Source organism: Channa argus, chromosome 14 (genome assembly GCF_033026475.1).
Source record: "Channa argus isolate prfri chromosome 14, Channa argus male v1.0, whole genome shotgun sequence".
NCBI classification, from domain to species: Eukaryota; Metazoa; Chordata; class Actinopteri; order Anabantiformes; family Channidae; genus Channa; species Channa argus.
Window position 1 is genome coordinate 20,016,802 of NC_090210.1, and position 26,302 is coordinate 20,043,103.

At 38.6% G+C, this 26,302-nt stretch overlaps 2 protein-coding genes across 12 annotated transcripts in view; both read right to left on the minus strand.

The window, feature by feature from the left end:
- Positions 1-68: 68 nt before the first annotated feature.
- On the minus strand, positions 69-10,423 carry LOC137140636 (apolipoprotein L1-like). 5 transcript variants are annotated; one of them, XM_067529050.1, is made up of 19 exons: positions 10,130-10,423; positions 9,966-10,019; positions 9,310-9,378; positions 8,480-8,548; positions 8,011-8,085; positions 7,115-7,186; positions 6,965-7,033; positions 6,499-6,567; positions 6,219-6,293; positions 6,071-6,130; positions 5,815-5,901; positions 5,646-5,702; positions 4,727-4,813; positions 4,561-4,611; positions 3,411-3,464; positions 2,972-3,046; positions 2,797-2,836; positions 2,431-2,482; positions 69-2,281 (listed from the first exon to the last, which is right to left on the minus strand). In XM_067529050.1, exons 1-19 carry the CDS (start codon positions 10,130-10,132, stop codon positions 1,366-1,368), a joined length of 2,034 nt encoding a protein of 677 aa, XP_067385151.1. In that variant the 5' UTR covers positions 10,133-10,423; the 3' UTR covers positions 69-1,365. The 5 variants fall into 5 exon arrangements, with proteins under 5 accessions (XP_067385151.1, XP_067385150.1, XP_067385155.1 ...); XM_067529049.1 differs by having other exon boundaries at positions 9,310-9,381; XM_067529052.1 differs by having other exon boundaries at positions 969-2,281; positions 5,833-5,901; positions 9,310-9,381.
- Positions 10,424-11,336: 913 nt separating this feature from the next.
- Positions 11,337-26,302, minus strand: part of LOC137098235 (telomerase protein component 1-like) — a 31,513-nt gene continuing 16,547 nt past the window's right edge. For 3 of the 7 annotated variants that reach the window (XM_067474255.1, XM_067474256.1, XM_067474254.1), the window contains 27 exons: positions 25,783-25,913; positions 25,281-25,369; positions 24,825-24,939; positions 24,621-24,647; positions 24,317-24,533; positions 23,993-24,113; positions 23,244-23,368; positions 23,015-23,114; positions 22,649-22,804; positions 22,131-22,349; positions 21,600-21,656; positions 20,679-20,814; positions 19,894-20,142; positions 19,573-19,724; positions 18,637-18,744; positions 18,390-18,494; positions 18,153-18,282; positions 17,954-18,039; positions 17,324-17,450; positions 16,606-16,730; positions 16,390-16,511; positions 14,241-14,366; positions 13,470-13,569; positions 13,141-13,246; positions 12,903-12,985; positions 12,575-12,679; positions 11,337-11,857 (listed from right to left, as the gene is read on the minus strand). In XM_067474255.1, coding sequence (XP_067330356.1) covers positions 11,738-11,857; positions 12,575-12,679; positions 12,903-12,985; positions 13,141-13,246; positions 13,470-13,569; positions 14,241-14,366; positions 16,390-16,511; positions 16,606-16,730; positions 17,324-17,450; positions 17,954-18,039; positions 18,153-18,282; positions 18,390-18,494; positions 18,637-18,744; positions 19,573-19,724; positions 19,894-20,142; positions 20,679-20,814; positions 21,600-21,656; positions 22,131-22,349; positions 22,649-22,804; positions 23,015-23,114; positions 23,244-23,368; positions 23,993-24,113; positions 24,317-24,533; positions 24,621-24,647; positions 24,825-24,939; positions 25,281-25,369; positions 25,783-25,913 — 3,337 coding nt within the window. In that variant the 3' untranslated portion in view covers positions 11,337-11,737. Of the gene's footprint in view, positions 11,858-12,574; positions 12,680-12,902; positions 12,986-13,140; positions 13,247-13,396; positions 13,570-14,222; positions 14,367-16,389; positions 16,543-16,605; positions 16,731-17,323; positions 17,451-17,953; positions 18,040-18,152; positions 18,283-18,389; positions 18,495-18,636; positions 18,745-19,572; positions 19,725-19,893; positions 20,143-20,678; positions 20,815-21,599; positions 21,657-22,130; positions 22,350-22,648; positions 22,805-23,014; positions 23,115-23,243; positions 23,369-23,992; positions 24,114-24,316; positions 24,534-24,620; positions 24,648-24,824; positions 24,940-25,280; positions 25,370-25,782; positions 25,914-26,302 lie in introns of those variants that run through there. The other 4 variants (XM_067474258.1, XR_010910589.1, XR_010910590.1 and 1 more) reach the window with 4 other exon arrangements.

The window sequence follows — 26,302 nt, forward strand, 5'->3', positions numbered from 1 at the left end:
AAGGGCACAGCGACAAGCAGAGCTCGGCCAAAAAAATACATAAAGGCACAAAGGAACAGACTGAAATAGTGTTTCTCTGATCTTTTCATAAGCTTTACACTTATATGCATGACATATGGGTTTCTACAGAGTGTTGCACGCGAAAGTATCACTGAATTACACCTTCAAGCTGGAAACAAAACACAATCAACCTGAGACTGAAATACCAGTATTAAAACATGTGAAATGCTGGTTCTTTTAAAAGGACTAGTTGTGCGAGTTTTGTTACAATCCTCTGCCATTCCAGTTGGCTGTGGCGCAGAAGAGTCTGCAAAGTGAATATCAACACATCCTTAGATTAAAAGAGGATGGCCCTTAAAGGTTATTTCCCAGAAAAAGGAATAGCTGCTACTAAAAATCTATATCCAGTAACTGTCAGGTATAAGCCCTGAGCTAACAGAAAGAGCTGACCAAACAAATTACTGGAGATTCAGAAGTGATATGACATTATAGTCTGGCACATCTGACCTGCAACCTCATTAAATAAAAGCTGTGTAAACTGGGAATAAATGCAGCATTGCAAGTTCATGAACACTAACTAACTAACTAACTAACATACTAACTAACTATCTCTTTCTCTCTCTCTCTCTCTCTCTCTCACACACACACACTGTATATGTATTTACAGCTATTGTATTTTTATATAATTTTTGTATTTTATTTGTATGCATTTCGGTGAAATAACGTCTAGACTTACAGGCAGGAGACAAAAGAAAAAGTGTAAAAACATAGTGCAGCTGCTGGCACAGTGTCACTGCAGGCTACGATTGAGCAATTAAGATCCAAATCTGGTTCTGTGGCAAATATAAAAATGCTAAATAAGCCCAGTTGGTTTTGGGTTGATTAGATTTTGGACCAACATGTAAGGCAGTGCTGTCCACCTGTCCACCACCATCATCAAAACACCCCAGGTGGGATTTTAGGATTTCTTTAAAAAAAAAAACAAAAAACTGGTGTTTCATTCATGCCTCCATTAGAGTTTCAGAGTCTAGCAGAATAGTAAGACACTTTATGCAGGTTTTTCTTTCATGACTCCACTGTACTCATCTAAAAAACATTATAAAATTAAATATTTGAATCCTGTTTTCTAAGAACGTTGGCACAGCTGCTAAATAGGCAGATGAGATTCCTTCCAGTAGTGGTAGGAACTTCAGAAATATTAGAAAACAGGTGTTTTGTTTTGTTTTCCTTTGTAAGTCATCAGGTACCTGTGAATGCTGAAAACTTGACACAGCGTTTTCAAAAACACTTTTCTAACTATAACTATAAATAACATTTGAATTCAAAACCTAATTAGCAGAGTTTAAGAATCGATCAAATGCATTCTTAGTTCTCCACGTCCTTTTTGATGTGCTTGATTTCATCCTCCTCCTCGGAATATTTGTTATCCTTCTGTGTCTTTTCACCATCCGCTGCCGCTCTGTCTCCTTGCGTGGTGGACTGCAGCTCCACTCGTATCCCGTTGAGTTCCACCAGGCCATCGTGCAGCTGTGTGGCCACCTCTCTGATTTTGGCGGCAAACTCTGATTTTGCCCCTTTCTTGAGTTCTTTAGAGTCTTTCGCTACGAAATAGAGGTCCATACCCACGAAGAGTCCAGTCAGCACGCCAGTGGCCATACTGGCAATCTGGACCGCCTTGGCTGCGGTGCTGCCCGCCATGTGGGCAATCTGCACCACACGCATGATCTCGTTGGCATTGCTAACGATGGCCTTGCCTGCCATGGCACCGTCCTCATACAAACTGCTACTCAGCGCAGGGAAGTCGCGATTATACGCACGTTTCTTCATCTTAATCAAGTCAAACTTGCGCAGGTTTTCGATCCCCTGCTGGATGAATTCCAGGCACTTGTTGAGGTCGCCAATCTTCTCCTGGTAGTCTTCCACGAGCTTCTCCACCTTCTTGCGATCCATCGAATTGTTGACCTGGTTGGAGATGCCGGCACCTGCAGATGTCAGACCCCCCGCCGTGGCCACGCCCAGTCCCACCGCCGTCACGATCAGGGAGGTTCCCATGGTAACTGGGGCCAGCGCAAGGCCGGCGATGGTGGCAATGCCCCCTAAGGCGCTTGTGGAGCCGCCCGTGATTTGAGCAATCTTCGTGTTCTTGTTGAACTTGTCCAAAGCATCTGCAATACTGTTGAGGTCAATGACATGCTGCCACAGGGTCTCAGCGCGCTCGGAGAACAGCTTGTTGAAGACACGGATGCCCTTCTGCACCTTGTCGGCCGTCACGGCGAAGGCTCTGACGGCAACAAGGTGAAGAAAATTAAAACTAGCACACTGTACCTTAAAATCCAACTTGGTTGGCAGCACTACCTGTCAATGATTAATAGTGACTGTGGCCCTTTTTTAAAAAAAGAAAAAACAAAGTTTATGAAAATGTTCCCTTACGTGGCCTCTTCTTTTTCTGTCATGACATCCTCTTGAGGTGTGTCTTCCCATGCTAAAAAAGTAAAGGCAAAGCATTACAGTGTCTTTCTATCGTGGCATGTGCCTTAGATTTCCAAAAATATGTGAAAATTTGAACGCTACAAGTGAACATCTACTTATCCAGATTTAGAAATCCAGCTACTGTTTGACAATTTGTGATGATCACCACCGATGTCAGAGATCAGGGTTCAACAATATTGGCTGTGGTTGAGTTCAGAGCTTTGTGCAAACTAATTAACTTCTGCTTCACATCAAAGTAAAAATATTCAAACTAATCACTCCCCCTGTCAGAAGCCAAGCCAAAGAAACATTTCATTTGAGACCTACACTCCACTGTGTTCCACCACTCCATAAGATTCTCCGCATCCTGAAAGATAAAATCAGATTGTGAACGAGTTGGCATGTTTGTCATTACCATAGAAACAGTGAATAATAAAGTGTACGATTGCACTGAAATCTAAATCTGGTGATTTTTTTTCTGCATCAGCGTCATGACACCGACCCGACTGTCAGGCTTTGCTGGGTAAATACGGAAGTCGTCCAGCTGCTCAAACAAGGACCTGTTCCCGACTTCAGTCTGAAACAACAAAATGAAATACATTTTAAAATCATATGGCAATAATAATGTTTCTGTGTATTTAATCAAGACAGAAGACTGAGAAAGTTGTCGGGGATCACACGGTCTCATTTTTACTTTCTATACTGTGTGCGTCCAGATTAGGAGGAGGAAGTGATAGTAAAAGTGCAGAAGTAAAAAGATCCAAACTATTCCATGGGCATATTAGAAAAGGAAGCAGAGTCTGGCCACACTGCAACATTGGTGCTACAGAAGTATTAACACTGGTGGTTTGGACAAAGTCTTCATATAAAGACACACACTGGGCAAGGTGGCAACTGGGTTTCAATCACAACGTGACTAACGAGCATTTCGTTTTTTCTACCTCTGCTGAGTTTCCTGCAGGCCTTTCCTGAGCATCCTTCTGTGTGACTTTGGCCTGAAATCAGAACAATCAGAGGCTTTATAGAGAGAATTTATATTCTTAATATGTAAGCAATAAATATAATTGACAACTTGGAGGAATGTTTTTCAGAAAAAACACCAAGCGGTGCAGATCGCTCTGATCCCGAACAGTGGCACGTATTTGGCTGTAGACCAGATGTTCTTGTATAATACTTTGCCACCATTTCTGTATGTTTGTTGCAGCAGTATGACTTACAGTCATGAGTGGAAACACAAAGTGACGCCGACTTATCTCTGTTTGATAAGTCCAGAACATCGTGTTGCAAAGAAAAACACAGATTAAACACTTAGCCTGGAGTAAAGTGCGTTTCTTCTACAGCTACAATGCAGTAACCTAAAACAAATTATGAGACAACTTGTGCTATATCTGAAATGTTTGTCCCCTGACACTAAACTAAGCAGTAAATACAGGTTTTGAACACTCTCAAAGTTTCAACATTTTGCGAGATAAAAGTTAAACGAAATACAGTTTTACAGAGTGGACATACTTAAATACCCAACTCTTTTTTTATATTAGTTAAGGGCATTTTACTCTTCACAAGTATATTGTATGCACTAGGTAACAAACAGGAAGTGAATTTAGTGTTTTTGTCTTTGATGTAAATCACACTTCTATTTGAATAAATTATGTTTTTGTCCCAGACGTCACATTTTTCTACTGATACATTCTGTATTCAACATGTGTCCATTCATTTGCCTAATCAGCACAGAACAACATGTTCTGATTGCCTGAAAATTATGGATGAGTTGTACACAATGTCATGTATGAATATGATGTCTACTCAAACTATAGATGCTTTACTACTGTGACGTACAGAAAGACACTGTCTGCTGATAAGACCAAAGTAACACACACGTCTCATTTTTCTCTTTACGGAATAAAAAGGCCACAGAAGATGTGACGAATGTGTTGTTTACGGAGCCCAATGCATTAAGTGTAAAAAAAAAAAAGAAAAAAAGAATTAGTTGTGTTAAAAGTCACTGGACAGTGTTGTCTAAACAAACACGTGTTGTCCACATGGGAGAAAACAAGTTTGTCTTTGTGTGAGAGTCACATGAATGAATGTTACCTTGACCCGAGGCATGAAAGGATTGTGTCTCTTTGGTTTCCTGACGTTGGTCTAAAGAGACAAAGAACAGGACACAGTGTTTACAGTGTAATTTCTCAAATGTTTCAAACCAAGTAGCATTTAAGAACCAAGCACAACAGGAGCTGCATAAAATCAGTTAAAAGACCTCTGTTTTTTCCTTGCTCTCCTCCTCTTTCTTTTCCTCTTTGGACGAAGGCTTGTCAACTTCCAACCCTTCATCTTCAGGCGCAGCCTGTTGTAAACAACAACCAATGTTTAACTGAAATGATGAAATAAATAAACACAAACATTTTTGCTCCAATAATTCATACAAATTCTGCTTAAACATGCAATAAATAGAGTAAAAAAACTCCCATGTGACTAATAATAATCATGGGCTTGTGAATGTAGCCTGAAGGTGCCACATGTCTGGTATGAAAACCCTGATGAAAAGAACGAGGAGAGTAAACGATGCTGGCAGAACAGACACCGCAAACACAGTGTTTATTTGTACCTGCATTTAGCAGCAGTGTCACTCTGACACATGATGGTAAAGAGACATTTATACACACACACTTGGATGACATACATTCTACATAAGGCAAAATGTAGCACTGTGTATTTTCCACAGGGTCAGGGGTTCAACTCCCGGTCCTCCTGGCTACATGCTGACGTTGGGGTTCAAGACAATGAACCCCAAAGTTGACCAGAGTGTCTGCTACTTACTGTACTGTGAGGTCACTTTAGATGAAAGTGTCTGCTAAATGACTAGGCAAACAGTCATAATGGTGGAATTTAGCTAGTATTGCCTGCAGAAACTCCATCATAATTTTGACAAACTGGTTTCCTTCATAATTATTTTGAGAGGGTTAGGGGTTGGTCGCTTTCTCCATTCAAACCACTTAAAAAGTCTCTATAAAGATTTCACCAATAGTGGCACAACAAAGCAATGTTTTTATAAATGTGTTGTCATTGTGTTTGTGCTATGAACACACACTAAAGGAGACACACACACACGAACACGCAGGCAGCACAATTCCATTCCATTTTACTCTGGCCCTGTGTGACTCTGTGTATGTCAGTACCTGGATGTCGCTGTTCTGCTTGAGCAGCCCGTCATGGTTAACTGCCCTGTCCAGCTCCTGAAATTAAATGACAACAGTCCAACAATGAGGGTTAATGCTCCAGCATCAACACACACTGACACACAGCAGCTCCAAGCTAACACTGAACCATTGTCATTGCCCCACTAACCCCTGAAGTCCGCTGTACCTCTTTTGGCGGTCTGGGGGGAGCTACAGGAGTTCCGTGTTTCTGTCTGGAGATCATGTCCTTTACATCCTGCACAAGACATTTGTCCCAAAACGCATGTCCAATATTCACCGTTTTACGTATACAAAGCGTGAACTTTAACAGCTTTTGATTCTTAAAAAAGTTCTCCACTGTATAAATTCTGCTACACAGGCTCACGTGACATTGTTATTGTGAGTCTGACAAGTACACACGGTACCTGATTCTCCTCTTTTACTCTTGGTTTCACGCTGTCATATGTGGACGTCCGCTTCATTTCCTGCCATGCAAAGTGAGAGAGGAGAAGTCAGAGTTGGGTGATGGGCCGTATGCCACTGAGCGGCAGTTGTGTTTGACGGCTTGCAAACCTCCTCAGTTGGTCTGAGTGGGACGAGTGGAGTTTCACTTCCTTCCCTCTCTCGTTGGATCACATTGCTTTTGACCTGACAAGGACACACACACACATAAGTCACACAGGGCACTGCACAGGCAAGATTAAAAGGGAGGTAACAAGATGAGGGGTATGTGGTAGAGGTTAGGAAGAGAAAGAGTGGGGCCATGAGCTATTTCTGATAGAAACTGATCAGCTCTGTGTGTGTGTGTGTGTGGTCACAGGTAAATCTTAAGTGATGCAACAAATAGACGCACCAGTTTTGGCTTCTCGTCCACTTGTTTCACACTCTCTTTGTCCATCACTGTGTCTTCTTCGGTCTCATTCTGAACAAAAAACAACATTATATTACACATTAAACAGTATCAACCAAAATCAGAGCAACTGTGAAGCGAACCGTGTCACATTTAAATGAACATTTTCCAATTTTTAGAAATGTGAAATCAAGTCCGCTTTTATTGAAGATAGAATGGTTTCACATTCCCACAATAGGTTCAGAACACAACTAATTATTAAAAGGAAGGTTTACTTGACACTTCCAAACAAACAAAAGAGCCACACACTCTCTGTACATTAGTCCAAAGGAAGTAACTGTAATAAACCATTTCTAGCAAGAAGGCAACGTTACACTAGCAGACAAGGATCATACAAAACGCATCACACATCTATATATTGTTTGTTTTTAATCTGTTTGTATTTTAAAGCTTTAATGCTAAACCTCACCTTAGTCTTGCCTGGGCCAGAATGGTTGTTTTTGCTGCGGGATAATTCAGTGGGTGCCGACAAATTGTCCTGCAGGAGAAATAAGCATCACAAACCATCAATTAATGTAAAGCAAATTCTAGTGAAATTAGTGCAACGTAAAAATCTCACCTGGGATTGTGTCCTCACTCCAAAGGGCTTTGAGAACTGTTTAAACATCCCACTGAACACCCCAACTGACTCCTGACAGAAATAAAAATGACAGCACAATAATTCCAAACAGTGTATATGTTAAATAAGTTGTATTTCTGAATTGATGCAGCTGGGCAGCGAGGACCATCAGCCAGTCCTGCCTTTCAAACTGCTGATGAATGCAGATTTACCTACACACACACATACACACACACACACCCAAAACAAAAGTAACATGTGTCCGAAACTCTCCACTCATTGAGTTGAGCTCTACACAGTCACTGCAGCTCATCCCCAACACACAGTCCAGACCCTGCAGTAAATATGTGCACTGTTGTCCTTCAGGCCCGGTGCTACAGTGCAGTCGATTTGAAAAGAAAAATCTGAAAGCGCACTGGTCACAATCTTGCTTAAATATCAAAACTTAAATTTGGCACTGAAACTGTTGTGTGTATTATGGATAGATGAGCTTTCTCCTACTACTAATTGTCAAAAAAAAAAAGTTGTAAATGTAAATGTAAATGTAAATCTGAGTTCAAAAGTTTGCCTCCCCTTATTTTAATAAGTCAAATATTAGTTTTAGCAACTTAACATTTCATACGGGTTCAGCTAAAACAATTGTTCCTTCACGAAAAAAAAAAACTTGTCTTTTTGACATTATTAGTGTGGGGAGTTTTTACATGTCTATGTTTATAATTGTCATGTTTGTTATTATATTTTTACAATATGATATTTTACCGTTATTTCGGTAATTGCCATTACTTTTGTCAGGCTGTAAAATCCACCAGATGTGGTAATAAAGTTAATTAAAAGCGGATTAGAGTAAACCGCTGACAGATGCAACTACAATCAGACAGAACAGAAATTGATCTCACCTTGATCGATTTGTTGCTGTCAGTTAAGCTGTCATTACTGGCAGACCGTGTGGCGCTTTTCAATAGGACGGTGGCCTACGAACACAAAAATGCTCATTGTGAATATTCGAACAACATGGAAACTCTCATGTCTTTGGTATTTTTTTGAAAAAATAAAAATGGGTAATTACTAGAGAATTACTAGAGAGTTTTAGACAATCATTCATCACAACTGGTAATTAATTTTATGTTGATCATCTTTGGTAACTTGGGTCGACCTCCTAAACATTCCTTTAACTAAGCCTCCTTTGTCCTACAGCATTTAATAAATGTCAGTCTAGATCCCACAAAATCTGTTGTGATATAATTGGTGCTAGTTAGTGATTATGGGAGAAACTATATAAGTTCTGATTTTAGTTTATATAATGCAATGATTTGAATACAACACGAACAACACAGTGCATTTACACACACATTTCCTAAGCGTCACCTTTGTGTTGCTGTTGGCAGTCAGACTGTCGTCAGTCTTTGAAAGTTCGCCGTCTGCTGATAAACTGTCCTATAAAGCCAACAAAGAGCATTTGTGTGAATGTACGCAGATGGTAAACAAGTAGCTTTAGATTGAACAGTGACTTTCAGAAACAGGATGCATCTTTAAAACAAAACAGTGACAGTGGGGATTTATTCAAAACAAACACAAGCAGGGAAACATTTTATTGGCGTAAATATTCAGAATTAGAGTTTATTTTTTAACAAACTAGATGAGTCTTAATTAGGGCTGCAAGTCATTATCAATTCATTTGCAAATTATTTTCATGATTCGTCTGTTAATCATTTATCTATAATGGTAAAATGGTTTATTCATATTTCCCCGAATTTATGAAAACATCAAATAAAACCCCAGAGATAACCAGTTTACTATCTCAAATCAAAAACAAAAGCAGCAAATCTGATTCTTTCAGACGCTCAAACTTCTCAACAAGATTCCTCCGTCCACTGTCTGTAACCACTTATTCTGTGTAGGCTCGTGGGGGGCTGGAGCCTATCCTGTCTGTCATAAGGCCTGAGAGGCAGGGTAAACCCTGGACAGGCCTCCAGTCTATCTCAGGGCCAATACGGAGAGACAAACACAGACAGACAACTATTAACACTCACATTCACACCTACAGGCAATTTAGAATCACCAGTTGTGTAGTCCCACGGCCTTCTAGCTGTGAGACAGCAGCGCGAACCAATCCAACTTAGAAAATGCTATTTTATCTTTATTTTAAAATGCCAAGTTTTAGCTTTAAAATAATTTAAATAAACATTTAAACTCACCTGTGTTTGAACAGGTGGCTCTGCAGACTTAGAGGATCTCTTGAACATCCCCTTGAGTAACACAGTTTTCTGCTGAATAAGGAATGAAGAAAAAAAAAAACCCAAACACTTTGTTTTAGCTAATGTGCAACATCATAACTGACTGTAGCATTTGATGTGGAGACAGAAGTGCAAAAGATGCTGAGAATGAGACCTGATGTTGGCTAAATCTGTGGAATTCCCCCCCTAGAAAACCATTAACCATTTTTTTAAGTTAACAACAAAACCTTAGTTGGAAGAAAGGTTACCCAAGGTCAATATTTAAGTAAGTGCAAGTCACTATGTATTTCAAATCACGTTGATGTTGTTGATAGCATGAATGTACACGTCTAGTCTACATGTGTTTACATGCTTTCAAAGGTGACAAATAAGACAAATAAGCCCTTTTAATAATTAATAATCACAGAAAAAGCTAATAAAAAAGATGACAGATTTTGATAAATCTGTTTTTGATAAGTAATAATCAAACAATCGAATAATAATAAACAAAATATCAGCTACAACAAATAAATGTAGTCAAAAGTACATTTTAAAGTAAAGTGCAAACAGTCCTGACACTTGACTGATGCTGAAGTGGTTAGTTAGGGATTAGTTACAGTAGTTAACTGGTTACTCACAGCGGCGGCTCCTCCATCACACTCAAGCTCCAGGTCCAGGTTTTGGTATCGGTCCTGTGAGACAGTAACGTCGTGACGTTACAGTAACGCTCAGGCAACACAATCAGTGTGGACGCTAAAGCTCTGAACAAAACTTCACCGAAGAGTTACAGCCATTAACTCACCATCGACCCGGCAAAAACCACGGGACACGTCTCAGTCCTTCCGAACCGTCCCCTGAAGTCCTCCCGTGCTTTCAATCACTGCGCTGTGCAGCTCGGGATCCTCCCTGTTTAGTTAAAAAAAAAACAAGTTCCCACAAACTCGTGACTCCTGCGGGTTTCAAAAAGAGGAAACTATGTTCTTGTACTAATCCTACAACCAGCGGGTTCTGTTTCTTTTTAAAACGACTTTTCTACCGGTGTCCAGAGCAGCACGTCTGTCAGTCTCACGCTGGAGTTGGAGGTCATGGTGCTGCTTTCAGCTGCTGCACGGAAATTCCAGTGTCCACTGCCCCAGGCTACAAAAGCGTCACTCACACATGGTTGACATAAATTAATAGAATTTCAAATACTTAAACTAAAGTCGAAACTTTTGATGTAAAAAATTAATTATAATAAAAATAACACAGAGATTATATTTTAAATGCCTTATAAAATTGTTCATAGAAACATATTTGCCTTAAATGAGAGTATTTTAGAAGCCGTTATATCCAGTTTTCATCCAATCACCCTTTTAAAATTTCACTTTAAAAGTCTGATATTTAATAATATAAATATACTGTATTTAAAACACATTTGTATTAGATGAGAGAAAATAAGAGAAAATATAATTACCTGTATAATTTATATATATTTATCAATATTTTTTTACAGTGAACACGCAACTATACTGTACACAGTGGTTATACTGATCCACTCTTTAGGTACAATGTAAAAAAAATGTAAAATGTAAAAAAAAAAATCCAGTACATGTAAAATTGTTTATAGAAAAGTTTACTTGCATAAAATGAAATAATAAAATGCATATAAGTAAAATTAAAATGGGTCATACCTTGGTTTTAAAAAGTTCTGTTAGACAAAATGAAAGTGAGATACTGTGAGAGGAAGATGATTTTGTAATGTGGGTATTAAGAGACTTAATACATGTATTATAAAGTAAAAATCCTAAGTCTAAGAGTCACACTGAACTCCAACTGTCCGGTAAATAAATAAATAAATAAATAAATAAATAATTCTGTTTTGGGGGGGTGGGTGGGAGACAAATAATGCAAACAGAATTATTCCCTGTTTACAGCAAAATGCATTGCATCTCCATATACAGTATTCTAGCTACATAATATATAGCTATGTTTTCTCATTTAGTGATTTAAAAACCATTGAACCAAATGTGTCAAACACACATAATTTATTGTCAAAGATCAATCCTGGTTATTGAAGCAATTGTGCAAATTCAAGTCTTTTACATTCCCATATTTATTCTATTACAAGTTTCAAATACAAAATGTCACACAAATCAATAATAATCTTTTTAAAGCATGCAATTTTTTCAAATAGTTTGGGGAATCAGAAGTTTCTATTCATCTTAACAAAGGCAAATGAAAACATGACATGACAGGAGAACATTATCACTATTACATAGTGTAGTTCTATAAATGTTTTAACTTATTTTTTTATTTTTTAGTTATTGTAACATTCATTCATACTGTACCAAACATTCATGGCAATCTTTGGTAAGTGTAGTGATCAAGTGCTTTTCCTGACTCTTTAATTTAGTGTGTACAATTCTGAGGGTCATTCCTTCCAGGTGAGAAAGTAGAGTCTTCCTTGTCCATCACCACAAACCAGCTCATTGGTCTTTTCAGGATTCAGCTCCAAAACCTGAACAGGGCCTGCACATACAAACATACCCACCTGAAAGAAGAGAGAGAAAAATCAAGCACAAAGCGCAGAGAGTAATTAAAATATTTGAACAATGATTTATTTAACAAATGCTTTTCTTTAAAAAAGTGTTTGAGAGCGTTAGATAAATTCGCCAATTTTCTTCATAACAGGAGAGCAGAACATCTAGTATAATGTCTAAAAGTGGGCTTCATTAGTTTAAGGGATCTGGCTTTTTAAATAATCTGTTTTACTGTATGTCCAACAAATCCCATGTCGGATTCTGGTTGTCGTCCCTAAGTCGATTTGTTCCCGCTGGAGAAAAAACACATTTTAAAAATGTCAGTAATGTATAATGTCTGTAATATTCTACCTCCCCTGGAGTCAGTAGTTTTTAGTGAATGTTTACTCGAACAGTAAATGGGACATTTGTAAGGGACCATTTTCTGCTGTGAAACAAGTTACATATTAGTCTGTTGATTATTTTATGGAGCAGGAAGGTGCACATCAGGTTAGTTAAAATAAATTAGAGTATATGTCCAAAGCAATTACTTCAGTAAGACACTGCAACTTTTTCTGTCTTTTTAGTAACTGGAGGGCAACAACGAAGCTCTGTGCTTTTGAAGCGACTGAATATCAGGCTTTACATGCGCGATCTTGGCTGCGCGAATTTGGCTTTGCTCCTTTCAATCAGGTCCATTAGCAAAACAAAAACAATCACCAGATGGATATTTTAATATTATACTGTACCTGTTTCTTTGTGTTTCTGTCCCACAGCTTCACAGTCCTGTCGTAGGAGGCTGAGATTATGGTGCTGTCAGTGAGTTTGAGCACACTGATCCTGTCACTGTGAGCCTGAGCATAAAACGTTTAACGTTACACACTCATCATCCAAAGTAAAAACAAAAGTCCAAATTTAATATTTCAATAATGAAAATGCTTTAATGAATAGCCTATAGTTGAAGGTTCCTGGACACGGCTGTAAAAAACTATACAAACTACAATGACATTGCAGTAAATGCTGTGTTTGTGTAGCATGAGTAAAAATATGATCTGATCTTCTGTTTGAATTTCTTACAGGTTTTCTGATGCTCCATGATGAAAGATTGGGAGGCTGATTGAACCACATGTTGCCCTTTATGTCTCCACACACCACAAACTCTAAAAGGACATGCACACGCACACACACAAACTAGATAAGCACGCTAGACAACACTATAATTACAAAATAACCACGAAGTGCACTTCACAAAAGTAGCAGTAATTTTGGTAACTATGCCTGAATTACAACTAGTAATGGTAATGGCAGTTTTAACCTTTGTCCAAAGTTAAAGCTGTTATCGGGCTTCCCTCCTTGTCATCATTTTTCAGGTGCATTGCGCAGAAATCTATATTTAAACCAGTGTTGGGGCCTAAGGCAAACTAAGGAAAGAAAGGAAAAAGGAATCATTAACATCTGTGATACACAACACATTTGTCAATGAGATGCAGCAACTTAAGATGGTGCTTATGTGGACAAACAGGTCGCAGGAAAGTAGCAGTAATACATTTTAAATAATCATCTTGAAGGACCTGAACTGTAGGAGTTTTCAAGACCCGGAGATTTGCTGCTTAAGGCCTGAGTTGCAGGTTGGGTAAAACTCACAATGAAGCCGATGACAACTTGTCCTTCTTCCTCACCCAGCAGCCACATGCTTCTCTCATCGTTACTAACCAACCCCAAAATGCGAATCCGATGATCCCAACTGAGAACATGACAAAGACATTAAGCACTTTTAAAGTTGACATAATTATTTGGGTCAACCTCTCTTTGTTTAACTAACAATAACCAGAAACATCTCACAGACAACAAAGAAGAACTAGGTTTTAGGAAAAGCTGCTTCATAAAAATGTATATTGATTTTAAAAACATTTGTAACAAGGTGTGGTTGTGGTAATATTCAGAATATCTATAAAAGATCTGTCAAATTACTGAATAATTATTAAATAATATTTATCAGTTTCAGCTCTGTAGAGCATTGAGATCCTAGTGCTAATCAGAAAATTTACTTAAGAGTGACACTAACTAGAGTGGTGAGATTACTACAAAAAGCAAACAAAAATCAAAACCACTCTGGTTCAAAAGGGGAGACATTTTGAAAAGGTCCCAGGAATGAGCCAGTTAGAGACAGCAATCACTGATCATCAAAATAAAATCTGTGGTCTTAATTAACAATCATCTGTTTCTATTTAACAAAGAAAATTCAAAATTAAGATTCACATTATGATGAAAGTAAAGACATCTCCATGTTCATTTAAATTCAAAACCTAACAAACCAGCCTTCGTCAGTTCAAACAATTACTTTTTAAATAAACCTCAAGACCCCTGAAATACCTCCCCACAGATTTTGGTACATGCCATAAAATGCAGTATTACTCTTTGTCATCCTCCTTGTTTGCGATATCCATTATTGCTCCAGATTCAGAAACCCCAATCAGGACAGAGTAGTAGAAGAGGCGGACCACTGGATTTCCCATACTGTACGTGGTGACCTTTACCAGGCTGTAACACAGAATAAAGTGGGCCCGGTTAATGTGCACAATGACAATCATTTCATCTCACTTGATGTCCCTATTTTTATTAAATCTCACTACAATTCTTAGACCTTGTTATAAATACTAGCATGGAAGGGGTTTGATATTTACACTAGCTGATAGATTCACATCAAGGAGCAAATTCTGTACTGGATCCAGGTTGGATAATTAACTGTGTTCCTGCCAATTTGGTTCATGTTTGGGACATTAAATTTGGACCAGCATACACCACTGCAACGTAATATCTTATTATAGGGCTATGGTGAGTCGACGAGTTACTTGCTGCTTTGGTTATTTCTGTTTCTACAGTATGATTCTAAAGAAGAAAGATTAAAATTGGGGGATTGTGTCTCTCTTTGGGAAGACTGTGATAATGAGAGGATGCAGGGCAGGAAAAGACAATGCAAGGTAACACCAATGTCCTGCAGCAATAAAAAAAAACCCTGTGCTTGACAAGTTAATCAAAAGCCACATCTGCTAATGCAACGTATAAATGCTACTTGGGTCAGTTTAGCCAGGTTTCAGCTGACATCCCAAGACATGGCATTGGATTGAAACATGTTTTTTAATATAGTTTATTTACTGTGTACTGGAGAACATTACAGTCAGTAAGGGGCTAATCAGCTGGAAGCTTGATGACATGTTTGTAATGATAAATGGTAAATGGTCTGCACTTATAAAGAGCTTTTCTACCATTTGCCACTCAGAGCACTTTACTCTGCTTCTCATTCTCCCATTCACAGTCATAAAAGTCAGCGGGCAAACGCTCATCGGGAGCAACTAAGTTGGGGTTCTGTGTCTTGCTCAAGGACACTTGACTAGCCGGGGATTGAATAACTGTGGGATTGGTGGACGATCGCTCCACCTCGTGACCATAATCACCCATCATTTCTTCTATCGTGTTGGTTGGTATTTCCAGTTATTTATACACAAACAAAACTTTGTTTTAGTTTTGTTTTTTTCAGCCCTAAATCAATCCGCTCTGGTTCATAAGGGGGGACATTTTGAAGACGTCCCAGGAATGAGACAATTAGAGACAGCAATGACACAGCAATGATGAACTGGGTTGTCATCAACCATGTTTTTCAGAGCTCGCACACATAGAACATTGATGAACTGCCAGCAGGTCAGAGCAGCAATTATTTAAAAAGTAACTATTTGCTCTTATTAAGTGGCTTTATTGTGGAGGCCCTAAAATGAGGAGGGTCTCAGTAACACTCTGAGGGAGCCACATGGTCAACAAATTGCCCCGCCTTAAGACCTAACCTCTTAAGGTGGGTGTGGATTATTTATGCATGCACCTGAAACAGCAGGTGCCAGTAATACCAGAATTACCTGAGTCATCTCTGAGTCTCTCTGAGTCATCTCTGCCAGGTAATATTTAGAGAGACACATACATGGGCTTTCAAATAAAAAGGGTTTGGACGGAAAATCTGTCTAGGGGACACCACATTTCAGGATTCCCAGCACTTGGGCGTCCTTTATCAACGGACAATCACTTTGTGTGCCAGTGTGTGTAACTGAGGGGATCTCACACAGCCCTATCTGTTCATCTGAACTACAAGGGGATGTTGTCTGTCCAAACTATGGATGTATAATGAGAAGTGGATACCAGATCAGAACAAGACACTCATTTATTCCTCTGAAAGTTGCTCAGTGGCACACATATTGGGGATTAAAAAAATATTCCTGCTTTTATAAATTCACTGAATGATTCTCACTCCATGTTTCTGAACCTATGGCACATACGTACCAGCAAACTCATCCAGTCGCGCTTCTCTACTATCCACACACATGAATAGGGATAAAATAATCCTACGGCTCTTCTACATTAAGTTCTGTTCATCTCTTCTCTACAGCTCCTCTTACAAAGTGGTTCATGAAAACCAAAAATTAGTAAAAGTTTATTTACTGTTGTTTTATTTGGTTGCTTTCTGGTGGGTTTTCCCCAGATCACCGATTAACAGCGTGGCTGCTTTGTTGTTGTTTACCTCGCACTGCACTGTTGTTGATTCCACACCAGCTTCCACACATCAACACAGCATTTCATGTAGCTGACAGCAAAGTGGCCATCAGGCATGGAGCAGATCGATGTGATGGTGCTGCCTAAAGCCTGACCCAGACGCAAAAGATACATCATGTCACTACAAAAAAAAAAAAAAAAAAACACTTTCAATTCAAATAAATTTTCTTGTGCATGTCTTCACCTGCTTGTGGTCAACCACCGTGTTGTTCCGCCACAATTCCAGTAAACCTGATTCGTAACCCGCAAGAAGCAAACCATTTTTCGGAGAAAAGCACAAAGCGGTGACAGGGTCTCTTACTGGACTCTCTGCACAGAAGAGACAGAATTTGGAGTTAACCTGAGCAACATATCACATCATATAGTAGAGCTGCACAGTTAATCTTATAATCATGATCATACGGATGCCCATCACATGAACACTAAGGAAGTATTGTGATCAGTAATACTGCAGATGCAGAAGACATTTCAAACTATGTTGGTGGCTTGTAGCATTTTATGACTAAATGACTTGATTTAAATTTGGCCAAACAATGTGTTGAGAAATCCACATGGTGTGTGTCACTATGGTTTGCAGAGTTGTCAGAGAGCGCAGCTGCTCCTCTCCCCTTCTCTTTTTTAAAATAATGTCCTTGATTTGTGCACCTTTAGAATTCTTACAATTAAATTTTCTTATTACGATTCTGATACATAATCCCTAATTGTGAAAGATTGTGATTTGGGAAACAATTCCCCCATCATATTATCCCACAAAGACATCAAACTACTGCATATACTGTATGCAAAATTTTATGTTTACTGGTAGACAATGGAAACTTATGGAAATGGAAATGTTAATACCTTGCATTTCATGACTGGTAATTATAGTGATAAATTGGTAGAGGCAGAATATGTAGTATTACTTGTTGCCCAGTTCCAGCATCGCAAAGAGCAGTCTTCTGAAACAGTGAGGAATTCTGGGACTCCTGCTTTGTGAACAACTCCAAGAACTGCACCACAGTGACCCTGGAGGTTGTTAAAGTGCTCCACCTATATCAAAGACACAGGAAGGAAAATGTGGTAAAATAAGACAGTGTGGACTTTTATCGTGGCCCATAACACAGTGCATTACTAAAGATCACAGATAACACAGAATGTGTGAATAAAACCAAAAATGCACATGCAATTGCAGGGAACATTAAACTAGGACTGGGCCTGAATATTTGATTACTTGGATATTCATCCACTGGGTCGGTATTCGGATATTCTTTATTTTCTTAATGTAAAACAGCATTTGCCATTTCTGAAAAATAGATTAGCTGCCCTCCATAACGTCCCTGTACGTACGGCCTCAAGGAGGCAGATACACTATGTGAAATTAGAGTCTTAATTTAAAATGTGCACAAAAAGCCTAATAGTAAAAGAATTTGTAACTAATTTGTAACTAATACCATGCCTCATGTAATTCAGCTGAACAATTTTTTTATGTCAAACTGACAAAAATAGCCAAATTTGACTAAGGTGTAATGGCCCTTCAACGAATTAGAACAGACCTGTAGTGGTTTCCAAAGCTGCACTGTGCCGTCATCAGATGCAGTAAAAACAGTCATTTCTTCTGGGTTGACTTCTTTTTTCTTGTCTTAACATCAGAAAAAGAAAAATGTAATGTTGATATTAAAATAAGGCTTGGTGACCCATTAGATTGTACAATATGTCAAACGAAAATGTGAGCACATGATTCCTTTTCTGTACCTGTGTTTGGGTGGAGACAGCAGTGGTGTATCCGCTGCTTGTGGGCGGTGATGTGACAGATTTCTATGGAGGTTTCCCAGTTCCACACATGTAGTGCTCCCTCTGCACAGCCAGCCACCACATACTGTCCCTGCACACAGAAACACCAACAGAGAATTCCCCTTTAAGGCTGGGACTGGGGCTATGACTATGTCACAGAATAAAGACGTTGTGTATACTTTTGTGTAATTTTCTCACCAAACAGCAGACTGAGGTAAGAGGACTCCTCCAGGAGATTTCCCTGAGCTGCTGGCCTGACTGCAGGTCCCATAAACAAAGTTTCCCATCATTTGAGGAGCTAACCTGTAACAAAAACGGTGGGTGATGAGGTTTCCAGAGACAATAAACAAAGTATGGAAATATGACTTACTAAAGTAATAACTTTTTGGGGGACCTGTAACTCAGGTTATGTATGACACGTCTGTAAAATATAACAAAGGCTCACAACACAGTCTGGAGTCCAAACACAGCCGGTGATCCAGTCTCTGTGTGAGTGAGGGAGCGACTTAGAAAGAACAGCAGGAGATGAACTCACATCCCACAGCATCAGGGCCTGAAACAAATGATCACAGCAACAAGCATGAAAGAGTGGTACAGTATTATTATATCCTCAGAAGGATTTTACTACATGGAACACAATGGGTCTAATGCAAGAACCACTTGCACGAACTGCCACTTAAGAGCAATTTAAGATAATTTATAGCCAGATGCACAGACCTGAAACATATAATGTTTACAATACTTATATTGAAGTTTGAATCTGATATATTTGCTTGCCTTGTACCTCACTTGTAAGTCGCTTTGGATAAAAGCGTCTGCTAAATGACTAAATGTAAATGTAAATGTAAATATATCAGACTACTCATGGCAAGTTGTAATTTGTTAGCGTCATAAAGTTTTAAATGGAAATGTCTAGTTTTTTGATAAGAAATATTTACGAAAAGAGGGCGGCACTGTGGTGTGCATACACAGACAGACCACTCACACTCTCATTTACACCTACGGGCAAATTAGATTTAGGTTAGTGCTGCCGCCTCACGCCTAGAAGGTCCCGGGTTCGCATTCCTGGCCAGCTGTGAGGAGTTTGCATGTTCTCCCTGTGCTTGTTTAATTTATTACCGGCCAGTTACCAGGTTTCTCACTGGAGGCTTCCAGTGAGACATACAGGAGAAAATATTTGCGTGCAATAAATACATCTTACGAAAACTAATCTTGTTTTACTTGACCTTTACATGGAATTTACCATCCCAAAGTGTTGCACAAGAAATTAATAACCAAAGGGTTTTGTGCGTGTGTGCAAAACCACACATTTTTTAAAAGCAATAAAAGCAACCCATCATTCATGAGAAGGATTGTTGTTCATTCATGTGATTAATCCCACCTGATCTTTTCCACCAGACAGTAACTGTCCACCATTAGGGCTGAAAGCCAGACAGGTGACTCCTCCACTGTGGCCCCTCAGCAACGCATGTGGCTCAATTGGGGTGTCGAGGGCCAGATTGCTCAACAACCACAAAGCAATAGTGAAGTCATCTGAATCACAGTGAAATAGAAAGGTTTAAACTAACAAATGAAAAACATTATTACAGTACATATAAGATAAAGTAAGCTGTTAAGGCTTCTTCTACCTAAAATATTGTATATTCCCTTGAAAATAATTTTGTAACATCTGATCATTTTTACTTCAAGAGGCAACATTCACCTGAAGCTGTAGCCAAGTAAGTGGAGGTTTGTGCCAATGCCAGAATGGTGCATAGTTGTACACCAAATGTTCCCAGCATTTCCAGACCCACCATCTTTACTTCCTGTCCTTTTCTCTTCCACACCCTCAGACAATTGTCACTTCCTCCAGACACCAAGAGATCAGATTGAGGCTGCTCTGCATCCAGAACGACCCACAGCAGACACATTATGGACGCGTCAAGGTCACTGGATTCCCAAAGCTTTTCACCTAAAAAAAAAAGAAAAAAGAAAAGAACAATGATGGTTTCTTTTTTTTCTGTTACATTCTCCTCATTTTGTGCAAAATGAAAAAAAAAAAATTTGTGTTACTTCAGGGTGGAAAGAATTTAATTTAACACCAGATGGTTTCAAGATTTGAGAACAATGTACATGTATGCAGTCACTGCAATATTCAGTACACAGAAGGTTACTGATATTGATATTGTTACTAATATTTTCCATTTTTCTATGTCTTTGTTATTCAATTTAATGGCCTTTAACACAATTTGCATGTGTTAATGGGCATTTTAGGCATCTTACTATGGATGGCTTTTTATATATTGATAGGTTTTCGTGGTGAATGTTGCGTCATAATTATGTGACTGCTGTTGCTGTGTATAGCTACGCAATTTAGAAATGTAATGTTGGAAGTTAAGAATCTGAAGTCATGTTTTCCTTATTCTCCATTAGTTACAGTATCATCTGCACATCTGTACTCATTCTGCATGGTCTCTGTCAGGGATCTTTCCAGGCACATATACACACCTGTGTCATGACTGAAGAGTTTGACGCCTTTACCAACATATCCCACAGCAGCATAGTCTCTGATCACAGCCACACAAAGTGCAGCAGGCTTAGAGAAGCCAGACTTCCATTTCTTCTGAGAAGGATTCTGTTCAAACTCAAACACAGAAATGACAACAAATATTTTTGATGTACACGTTGATTTGGGGAGAAAATAACTAAAGTGCATTATTCCCCGTGTTTAAAATACCCAGCTTGTAGTTTCAAGTTTCAACTTCTTCTGAGACAAAGCTATTCAGACTATGAAGAAAATACTACACTGCAGGATCCGCACATAGTCCCACATTTCACAAGAAAGTGGCTGAAAAGAAACCCATGATGGTCAGGCTGGATGTTGCAGAGGAAAAAATAACCCATTATTCTAGGACCTGCATCGTGGACTGAAATGGACCGAGCACAAGAAAAATACTGAGTCATTATAGCAGTTAGTGGAGAGAAAGTAGCATCCTCCTTTTTATTTGTATTTATTTATTTTTTTAACCTAATTTACTTTTTACTTACTTTACTGTAATTTTTATTATAGTAGATGGAGGCACATGATTCGCTGTGGCGACCCCTGAAAGGGAATAGCCGAAAGGAAAAGAAGAGGAGGAGCCAGACTCGAACAGGGTCATTGCAACAAGTTACTGAAGTAAATTAACAAGGGCACCCGGAGAAAGGCCTGATGGCCAAAAAGGTTTAGTAAATAAAATGTGCATAAACTGGATAAGAGTAGTGCGAAGGCTACTAATTTTTGGTACTGTATATCTCAGTGCGGTGACGGATCTATCGTTTCACTGTGTGTACAATGGTAAAAGCAAGAAAATGAATATTTTAAAAATAAGTTAGGTGATCTTAATGTAGAATGGAAAAAGTCATAGAAAAGATAAATAAGAAGCTTACTTCACCATTTCTTAATGCAATTACTGAACATCCAAGTCCTCCTGACCAGAGATGAAGCTGTTTTACAAAAAAACAACAACACGAGACGTAAGTAATTTCAACACAAGTGAGAAAGACTTCATATGATGAATTCTCAATTTCAGCACTATTGAAAAAAAGGTTTGCCATATGTGTTTTCTTTTAAGACAATTCAGTTAAAAACCATTATTCCACACGTAAAAAAATGCAAAACATTACAGGCTGTACTGACAAAGCAGCTCATTGAGCCCTTTAACATTACATCAACGCTCTGATGAAGATTCATGCTAGACTCTTTACTGCTGAATGTATTTTGAGAAAACAAACATTACATATGTGTCACTGCAAAGCTTAGATATGTATGTAATATGTCATTATTAGTAGTTTGGCCTATGCTAACATATTAAATATTAATACAAGGCAATGTAATATTACTATTAAAGTGCAGCCATCTTAGCCTGCAGAGTTCGGTTCTGTTTTGTGATCCAGTGGGTGCAGGCCATGATGTCTCACCACGTGATCAGATCCAGCGCTGAGCAGCATGGCTCCGTCATCCAGGAAGGTGAGGGCTTCTATAGCGCCACAGTGAGCCTGGAAACATCCCACACAGGTGGAGGTGGGCACTGACCACACCCTGACCTCTCCAGACACAGAGCCAGAGCAGAGCATGGAGGAGGAGGAGGAAGAAGAGAAGCAGAGACTGCGCACTGAGCACTGGTGACCACGCAGAGACTGAGGGAACACACAGAAGACAAATAATAGCTATATTAAAGACAAGGTAATTATATTCTCACAACATCCATGTTAAATCTATATAATATCTTTACATCACATTAATACTTCTATTCTAAAAATATAGCTTTTTTTCTATGTACAGTAACTGTTATGTAAAAAGACAAATTTCTGATATTTCCCTTTAAAGTATTATTAAATCAGATCTGTTTTATTTTCTTTACCTTCATTTTTACAACCAATCCTTTAAATTTATAAGAGTAAACAAACTGATTTCTTCTTTTCTCAGTGACACTCACTGTTAAAGTTTTATTCTGGAGCCAGTTCCACACGATCACATTTCCATCCCAGCAGCCAGCAGCCAGCAGATGACCTTCAGGGTCAAAGCTCACACAGTTCAATGGGCTGGAGCTGGGCAATGCTGCTATCTCATGACCTTTGTTAGAGGACCAGACCTGAAGAGCAGTAAAACGTTCAGTAAGTATGATTAAGGATGGATAATGCCGACTGTTCTCTTTGTAGTGGTACAAATACAATTAGAAATTAAAATGAGAAGTAAATAACTATTTAAGTAGTACCAAAAAAGTACCAAAAAACAACAGGAAAATGTAAAAGATTTGTAAATGAATAGAAAAATGATAGAATTAAACAGATTAAAAACCAACTTTCAGCATGAGGTCAAGGGAAACAGTTGCAAAGTGCTTCTGGTCTGCAGCAATATCACTTGCTGTTATCACATGACTGTGGCCATCAATAAGAGCAGTCCTGCAATGAAAGGAAGCACAAGTCAGCTACTTCATAAAACCTGTGCCATATCTGAGAACAGCCAACAGGATCCTGGGATTGTTACAATCTCAGGCAATTTGAAAAGTCTCCTTCTAACACTTCTTTCACCTGCAGCCATTGTCGATGTCCCAGATCTCTATCCGTCCATCAAAGGAGGTGGTAGCAAGACGTCCATTGTTCAGAAAGACACAGCTTGAGATTCCGTCACAACTACTTAATAGTGACTTCACTTCCTGTTCACATCGAGGACAAAATTGATGTTAGATATTTTTGTCGCTTCATTACATTACTTCTTCGTGTGACATCTAAACAGTAGCTCTATGACTTACATGACTTACTTACATTTACTGTGGCATATTATTTGAATATATTTTGAGGATCAATATTGGTAAAAATCAGTCAATTCAAAATCCAATTCTTTCTTTATTAAACTCCTATGTGTTTTGTTCATCTGCAAGTGTTCTTTCGTTCAAATTTAAACCTATACAGTGAGATTAATATTTTTTTAACCAGGACCAGAACTTTGATTTTGATCAAATAGCCCCTACAAAATAAAGGGGCATTAAATATTAAACATGTTTAAAATAATCATGAAAAGCATGAATATGACTGGACCTTATGACTTTAGCACAGCACATCTTGCATTTGGCTTTACTTTTTTGCTGTCGTCATTTATCTCGAAAGAGCTCTAAACCACACACATTTTTTATCTGTAGTATCGGTATCTATGACTTATATTGCTATTAGCATTGGGGCATCGCTAAAGAACATAGAGAAAAGGTGATAAAAAAAATTACATTTCCCTTTAAAAACGGTCCACGTAAACTCCCACTCCTGGAGTTAAAGTGTGTTCATACCTGTCCCGTTTGTGGGTTGATGAAATGCAGTGTTCCCTGTCTAGTACCAGCCACCATGAGCTCTCCATCAGAGCTCAAAGCCAAACAGTTTGGTTCAGAAGAGAAAGTCGACATCACCTTGCTGTCATGAAAAACACAAAATCAACAATATATTTCTAGATATAAATATCTAAGTAAACCCTAATCGATCTACACAGCTAAGAAAATACTGTAAGGTGAATGGAAAGAAAACTAACTGATGACTTTCCAAGACACAGACAAAGTAAGGGGGTTATTGCAACACACTTTCCTGTATTTTAACCACCTTCAAAATAACCTGCTCACCCAGTCTCTTCAACAATCTGATCGTTGTTGCTGTTTAGCCACTCAACTACTTGGACCCCTTTTGTTCCCACCAAACCTTTTGCCCACTTGTGAGCAGAGGTTTCTGGAAGCTCATTGAGGGCCTGCTGAATGAAAAGAGCCGGCCAGGAGGAGAGCAGACGGGCGTGACGCTGAAGGAAACCATGACAATCCTTCAGTCTGTCTGTCTGGAAGTCAGCTGTAAGGGCAAAGACAATCTTGTATGAGATAAAAATAGAACATTCTTCTGAGGAATTTATGGGTAAAATGTTTTTGAAGAACTTACTTGAGGGTACAGACTTTTGCTTCTTACCTGAAGGAAAGATGGGATTTTAAACAATATAAGCATTAGAATTTATTAAAATATTTCCCACATCACACAACCATCAACATGCCATTGCGATAGCTTATGGCATGTGTATGGTTGTAGTCAAACAATTACAGGGAAATCATCTGAAAAGGAGCCACTACACTCATGATGCATACTCACTATACAAGCTGTAGGTCTCCAGAAGGTGGTGCAGAAGTCCGAGGCGCACGTTGGCATAGAGAAAATAATAGCTGGAGAGCAGAGAATGAAGCGCCTCCAGTTGGCCGCTCTGAATCTATCAAAAAGGGAGATAGGAGATAAAATCTCCAGTAAATATATATATCTGCTGTGGTTCTCTGCATGTGTCTGTCTAAAATGTATTAGATTTGTCTTTCTGAATAAGCTTTATTTTGTAATAAACTCTTCAAACACTTGTAACTACACACTTCTACATGTTTTTTAATACTATAAAAGTCTAACAATGGACATTATGTTTAAAAAGGGATGTGTGAAACCAAAAAAATAAATAAATATAAATGTATCTTTATATATTACACTAACATGGAATATGTAGAAGTTTGCTGCATTCCTCCATTTTATTTAGCCTGTAATAAGTAGTAACTGATGATTACTAACCAGGCTGGATGGCAGGTGCATAACAGAGTTCCCCTCACAGTTAAGGAAGGTTTCGGTTCCCTGGGGGTCTGCCAGCACCCACAGATGAGCTATGGGAAGGCAGAATAAAGAATGATTGACTGGTCTATGGTGATACATGACATGTATTGTTTGTGTGAATAGACATTTGCCTTAACATTTATGATAGCAAGAATGGATTGAGTCCATGGAGCCATTTAGATAAGAGTTCAGGTAAAACTTTATCAGTTTTATTTTAACCGCTAATTCTTAATTAAAATCAACTATGAATCAACACAATTAATTAAAAAGAAAACAGTAAGTTAGACAATTGTGAGGTACAACAACAGTCTAGTTTTTAGTTTTGCCCTTTTTATGCCTTTTCTGTCCTTTGGTTCCCGACGTGGTTGTAATCAAAACCAAATACAATCCTTCAAATTTGTTATGTCTTCTGATCCTAAACTAATTGTTTGTTTAGGTTTGACACAAAACTTGTGAACTTTACCTGCCAGTATGAGGTGAGCTCGGGTTCTGTCGCTTACTGCCGGGAGGAGAAAATTCTCAAAGGCCTGTCTCACCTCTGGATTGGTTAGCAGCAGGTCATCAGTTTTATGGCAATAAGATAAACCCAGCAGACTGCAAGGAAAGACTGGAATTGAGGTAATGTTGTATTTATTAAGAAGAGGAGGTATTGACATTGTTTGTTTAGAAAAAAATCGTTTTTTATCAAATTTATTTGCCAGGAGTATGAATGAAGATTTTTCTATCAATAAAGTTTTATAGAAAGTATTGCATTTTGTTTTATTTTGAAGTTTTAATATTTTGCTTCAATACAATTGATTCTTTTATCTCAATCCTTTTTTGGCCAACATGTAATATGTTTATCCTTTCACATCTGATTTCGATTGATTTTATTGTAATCTTACTTGTGGTTTGAGTGGCTGATGGTGTTGTGCTGGTAGTTTTATTCTTATGGAGGACAACGTCTTTGTCAGACACACGCTTACTTTTCTGCCAACTATGAG